Here is a 6,860-nt window from a genome sequence, read left to right on the forward strand (position 1 = left end):
TGACTGCATACCACCTGGGTATAAGTCATTAGCCCTGATCTGTAAACTGACCTTCCCCCTGTAGGCACTGGATGGAGATTAAGGCCAGAAACAAACTTCAACGTCAAAGAGAGGATTGAGGACAATGCTTTTGGTCTCTGGTTTGCTTGCCTGTCTAACCATGTTGAAATACTCTTTCAAATGGCTGGTGAAGAAGGAAAGACACTCCTTTTGATAGGAGTGGGCAGACTCTGCTGTTATCATAAATGTTTGGAATCTTGCAGCAGCAGCAGTAACTGTACTGCTTAGCAGGATGCTAATGGCATTGTATAGTACAGGCAGCATAAAGGTCTTTGCTTTCATGAAAACAGCAAATTATAATTGAAGAGTGGATATGTTTGCATCTTACTTTGTTTATTGGACTTTGAAGAAAGATTTAACAAAACGTGCCCTGTATGGTTGCTTTACAGGTCATTTGCAGTAAGAGTGCGAATGGCTGCAGCCTGCCTAATTGTGTCTGCCACAATGAAAGAACTTGCTCTGCCACTGTATAGTTACTTTTAATAACTGGATTCTCAATCACACCACTTTTTCTGCTCTAGACTGTCCCCTCTGCTTCAGTCATACTCTGTACAAGTAGTTTGGCAGGGGGAGAAAAGTGCTGGCTAAAGCAGAAAAAAAAAATCCATGCTCAGTTCATTTGTCTTCTACTCTTACCTTTCTCCACTTACCATTCTCTGTGTAGGTGATGGAGATACACTGCAAGACAGCAGCACATTAGTCAAGTAAAACTTTCAGTTGTGAGAAATAAATAGGGGTTCCTACCGTAAGAAGTGGAGAAGAAAACTGACAATGAAACTTTTTGCGGGAAGGTGAAATGTTTTGTTCATCACACAGGCAGTCAGAACATGAGACCTCCCACAGGCCACTTGGTCCCAGACTTTGGGAAACTTCTATGGTCTCGGAACTTATAGGCTAAACAGAAAGGACAATTCCTGGCATACAATCAAAGAATGAGAGTGAAATCCCAGCTGTCTTGGGGATGATAGTACTTCAAAGACCAGCTTTAAAAGCCATCTGAACATGTAGGGGTGTGACAATTGGATAAAAAGAGAAGAGCTAGATACTAGCTTGTAGGCTAAATTATAAGACAGTGGTTACAGAGTCTTACAGAGCCATCGAATTATACAGACAGTACTCAATTTACCTGGTTTGTAACCTGACAAGAGGTGTGCCAGAGCATTTAGGTTTTGCAGCACCCAAAGTTTTGCCCTGTTCAGTCAGCTCCCTTCCTTAACATCTGCTTTACTGTGGGAAATACAGGAAGAAATAACTTCTTTAATCACAAAACCAAGTTAAATAACAAAGTGGTTATACTTCACAGGATGTCAGGTACCCCATCTTAGAGGTAAAGTCCCGTAAGGGCTGTCAGCACTGTTCTTCAGTGAGTGCCTTGAACCAAAGCTGGACCTGCTAGCTGCCAACAGGTCCCTCAGCTTGGTCTGAAGCCCTGACGAAGTATGGATCAAAAAATTAAACAGCGTGTACTACTGCTGTACCTTTTAGTGGGGGTTTTTATGGAAGTCTTCCTTTCATGTATGGACCAAAGAGTGTTCTTTTTCCTAAAAACAACTCAGTGGATTTGTGACCTGAGGGCACCATGTCTGCAGGACTATGCTGAACACCTTCACCTTGCTCTCAGGCATATTATGTAACAACAGTACTAGTATCAACAGTGTGTTTAAACTCCGAGTCTTAGATTTAGGTCAGATCTCCAGGTCTTGGAGTACTTAAAATATTTAATTACTAAAAAATTTGATAATCTGTTTAAGAATATGGATGTCTTAACCAAAGCAAGCACTGTTAAAATCAAGTTTCTTACTGTTTTTCTAACAATTAGACCACTCAAGTACAACCATTTGCAGGCAAGTTTTGCAATAAAAATTCATAAATAAATTAATAAATAAAAATATGCATCAGTCTTTGTATGTGAGGAATGTGAAGAGTAGGAATTGCTTCTGAACTTAACATGCCTCTCTTATCTACAGTTGTGTACTCTGTGTGTTTGAATCATCAGTAGAGTTGTCTACCCATCATTAAACAAATGTTTTAGACCAGGAGGGTGTATCTTTTGTTGTGCTTTCCTTCTGAAATATAAACTTTTCTAATTTTGTTCTTTCTAGCTCTGTTTTGTGATGTTTTGGACGCCAAATGTGTCAGAGAAGATTTTAGTTGACATTATTGGAGTAGACTTCGCTTTTGCAGAGCTATGTGTGGTTCCTTTGCGCATCTTCTCCTTCTTTCCAATTCCAGGTAAAAACAAGAAAATAAAAACTCTGTAACCTCAGAACCAAACCAGCTGTGAGGCATGGTCACAGATAGAGTCTGGCATGGCTGTACAAGCATGGCTAAATGCGTACCTAGCATAAATAACACCTGTTTCTATTGGAGCTGGTGTAGACCAAGGCTATTTACATCAGTAGTCAAGACACAAATGTTGCAGTAAGAGCAGTCTGTCATTAGACAGATTTCTGACTGTCAAAAGTAAATCCGGAGTTGACCCAGAACGCACCCGTGAATGGCAGAAGCAATACAGGTGTGCCAAGACTGAAGTTAACTATTCGGAATAGCATCTAGGACCACCTTCACAGTAACATCACCTCCGTTAGTCTTCCCTTCTGTTGCCACACTCAGGGGCTCTTTCAGATATCACGAGAGCATAAGCAATATAGATTAAAAGTTAACACCCATATTCAAGAGAGAGATAAGCTTGGCAGCAATAATCAAAATATTTCCCCTCAGAAAATTTCTGACTTCCATGAATAAATGATACGTCATGTAGTGTTTCCTGCTTATACGACAAGACAGTTTTGTAATAAAGTTAAACTACAAATAGCTGCATGTATATACCTTTTTTTGTGCTGAGCTGTTACACAATGTACCACACAAGAGCTAGATGGAAAGTTTTCCTTGGTACAATTACTCTTTAGGGAAGGGAATAGGTTTTTTTAAGTGAAGAAAACAGAATGGACCATCTAATACATTGGTTGTAAGAGAAGAATCTCTTAGGAAGGATTGCTGTCCATAACTGGAACTTATTTTTTTCCTTCCAAAAATTCAGCACTAAAGCAATTTGGATACAGGATCTACTTCATTTCTAGGAGCGTTTCCCAGTGTGCGAAGTTACCAGAAACAAGTGTCACCATGGTTATTTCTGAACAGTGCTCTCTGCATGAAAAAGCTTCGTATGAGATGATGGACTTTGTTTTACTACTCTTGCCTCCCTTTCTCCTCATCCCCTCCCCTGTCCCTGTTTCTGAACAGTGACTGTCAGAGCACACTTGACTGGTTGGCTGATGACTCTGAAGAAGACATTTGTGTTGGCACCTAGCTCAGTGCTGCGGATTATCGTCCTCATCACTAGTCTCATTGTACTGCCTTACTTGGGGTAAATCATTATTCTCAACATAGCTTTTGCTCTCCTCTTCGTTCCTGTTCCCTGTCACTTGATGGCTGAATTTGCATAGCTCAGAACACTTTTCCCAAATACTAACCATAATATAAAGCCTAAATCATGTCTGGAAAATAAACATTTACACGTTTACAGGTCTGGCTGTTCAAGGCAGGCATGACAGTGATGTCCCTTTTGAAAAAACACACAAATGTCAGAGGCAAAAAAACATGGCCTAAGGGGAATTTATTTCCATGTCATTAAATGCACTGTTAAGAAGTTAATGGAAGGATATCTTGTTTATAAGTTACTCTATTCTACAGCACTCTGTACAACACCTAAAATTCTTAGTCCATAATTTGATTCAGAATGTGGTTCTTCTAAACAGGGAAGCCATTAAGAAATTTAAAAAGTCCCTTAAAATACCAGTTATTCTCCTTGCTAGTGTATTATGTCTTTGAAGGAAATATTTCTAACAACAGACTGGTTCTATATGCCAGTGAAAAGATAATTATGACCCATGCATTCTTACACAACCATGACTACTTTCTTGTTATGCCACCCACAGAGTTCATGGAGCCACTCTTGGAGTAGGATCCCTTCTAGCTGGTTTTGTAGGAGAATCCACCATGGTTGCAATAGCAGCCTGTTACGTCTATCGAAAACAGGTAAGAATTAGGCGTTGTGGAATCTAATGAAAGCAGTTGATGAATACAGTGTATTCTAGTTCGGATTAAGAGTACACTTTTGAAATGTGACTCCCCAGCATCCCCACTTACTGAATTTGATTTGATTCCCTATGCGGTCTCAGGACTGTGCAACTTCGGATTTCTTCAGGTTGAAATAAAACCAAAAGGTGCCCTGCAGCTGCTAGTGGGCATTCAGGCCATGGGACTAGGCCATGAGACACACTGCTCTGAAGCCAAGCTCTTGCTCCTCAAAACATGTGTATCATGGCTATCATGTTCTTAACACCATCAGTTTTGCTACTACAGTTCAACATAGCTTCTTTATGTAGGCATGGGAAATACCCATCCAAGCTCATCATATGTATATGTATAAGTGTATGTATATGTGTGTTTACATGTCTGTTTATATGTGTACTATATGCATGCTTTTATTTCTTTATAAAACCAGCTCTGCTGAAAATGGACAAAATGTGCAGTTGCTGGGATGTTTTTTGCCATCTAAAGGAGTGGCTTAAAACAAGATACATTCCTCCAGCAGTAGAGGATAAGAGCTTACAGATACTTACACAGGCAGGATTTCTCATGAGGATTTCTCTGTGAGGATTTCTCACACTGCAGACTAGTACTAATGGATGGATTTCAAAGAATATTCCACTGAATTATGTCAAACACAGAATAAATATTGGCTGGTTGACTAGATACATCACAGTAGCTGCACATCAAGTCCTTCCAGAAACTGTTCAAGGCACTCTACAGAGCACCAAGGTCCAACTCCAGGCAGGAATGTCATATGTGTACATCATTCCACAGTGCAGAGGACTCTGTGGATGGGATAATTAGACTTCTTACTAAGGGTCAAGTGAAGATGCCCACCACTTCTGTTTTTAGCAAAAAAAAATACAAAAGATGGAATATCCTTGTGCTGGAGCAAACTAAAACCTGTTTTGATATGTATTAACAGTGCAGGCCATGGCAATAGACCAAAGTGTACAAGGTTCATAAGAACATAGAAGACTTTGATCTCCAACGTGATTAGCTTGTTATATTTTTCTTCAGAACCAAAGAGGAAAACCTATAGACACTGAAATGGTTGTTCTTGACCTGTGGTTTCACAACATATATCTGTTTGGACTAACATCCTCATCGGTTATTTATCATGGTAGTTCTTAGAGTGTTTCTGGCTAGGGACATAGTGCTTAATTTTTTGCAGTGACAGGTGCAGGTAGTAGTAATAATAACTGTGCCAACCTAATTTATTCTCTTACCAGAACTAGTGTGTAGTCGACAGCATCGTCTCCACAGCCAGTGTGACAGTGGCAGAGCCAAGCAGTAGCTGTTCACTTACAGTGGTGATAAATGGGCAGCATTTGAGAGCTGCAAATCAAGTGTTGTGTAGACACCTCTGAAATTTTTAAACTCTGATAATGCCCAACTCGGCTGAATCAGTAATACCTGTGGGAGACTTTTTGTCAGTTGTACAAGTGTTTTCTGTAAAACTCGTCAGCCTGCTGAGAAATGGATAATAAGGAACAGATGCTTCAACTTGTTTTATACTGGGGCTGAATGCTTCTTAGCTTTGCTAATCCGGGACATCCTGGATGAATCATAGGACTCTTGAATGCCCTCCTGTTCCTGATAGCCAAAAATACTCTAGGGTTACTTGACCTTGGTGGAGTGGGGTATCACAGTAGATCACCAATACCAAGAAATGCTGGAATGCTCACCTCTTGTAAAATTCCTGAAGTCTGACATCTGAGAAATTAGGTTGCCACCTCTGTCTCCGCCCCAAGAGCAGCTTATCTTCTCTCATATTTTGTTTGCTTTTCTTTTTTAATAAAAAGTCTGTGATTTAAAAGATTCCAGATGCTTTCTTCCCTCCAGTCATGCTGAAGCCTGTTTTGGATGCTGCTTAGCATAAGAAATGCCTCTATTACTGCATTTAAGATAGGAAGGAAAAAACTAGGCCCCTGGAAGGCTATGGCAACCTTCTAGATTAAGCCAACTTATTAGTGACAAGCCACAAATATGACATAAATATTCTGGTTTTTAATAACATACTCTAAAAACCCCATTTTTCCCACTTCACTTCTTTGCCCAGTGCCCAAAGTTTTTGCCCTTTGTTCATGCACAACTTACTGATAGGTGTCTGTATCCTTGTTTCAATCTAGAAGAAGAAGCGGAATGAGAATGAAACAGCTACAGAAGGTGAAGACTCTGCAATGACCGACATGCCTCACACAGAGGAAATGACAGACATCGTAGAAATGAGAGAAGAGAACGAATAATAAACGGGATGCAGTTGTTCTCTGCAGGGACGATTGGAGTGATACTTCAGCATCTTGTCGTCTCTCATACTTTTTTGTTTGTTCGTTTTTATTTTTGTAATAAAGAGGCCTTGATTTAAAGGTTTCAGATAAATTCTCTAGCATACTGAGTATGCTGTCACTGATGAGGGACCTAAAAAGAGGTCTTCGCTTTTTTTTTTTTCCAATCAAATTTGTTCTCTCACTCCATGCAAACATAAAAGATACAATTGCATCATGTAGAGTCTTCCTTACTTACGCATCCACCTTCTCTGGACAATCTGCATTTCTCAACCAAAGCCCTGTTCTCTGTGCGTGTGTGTGCGTGCGTGTGTGTGCGTGCGTGTGCTTGCACGCTCGCACACGCACGCACACACACACTGCTGGCTCAATGCTACTGCCATAATCCTACTCCCTGCCCTCTTCCCTTTTCCTTCC

General features: G+C 40.3%; 1 protein-coding gene across 1 annotated transcript; it reads left to right on the forward strand.

Moving 5' to 3' along the window:
- Window positions 1-2,162: 2,162 nt before the first annotated feature.
- Window positions 2,163-6,520, forward strand: LOC104497378 (progressive ankylosis protein-like; the record flags this gene model as incomplete). Its single annotated transcript, XM_010140620.1, has 4 exons — window positions 2,163-2,292; window positions 3,304-3,427; window positions 3,999-4,098; window positions 6,288-6,520. Coding segments are annotated over 4 exons (471 nt in total), but the record flags the coding sequence as incomplete, so codon positions are not given.
- Between the last annotated feature and the right edge of the window lie 340 nt (window positions 6,521-6,860).

Source organism: Buceros rhinoceros, unplaced genomic scaffold (assembly GCF_000710305.1).
Source record: "Buceros rhinoceros silvestris isolate BGI_N320 unplaced genomic scaffold, ASM71030v1 scaffold12237, whole genome shotgun sequence".
Taxonomy (NCBI): domain Eukaryota; kingdom Metazoa; phylum Chordata; class Aves; order Bucerotiformes; family Bucerotidae; genus Buceros; species Buceros rhinoceros.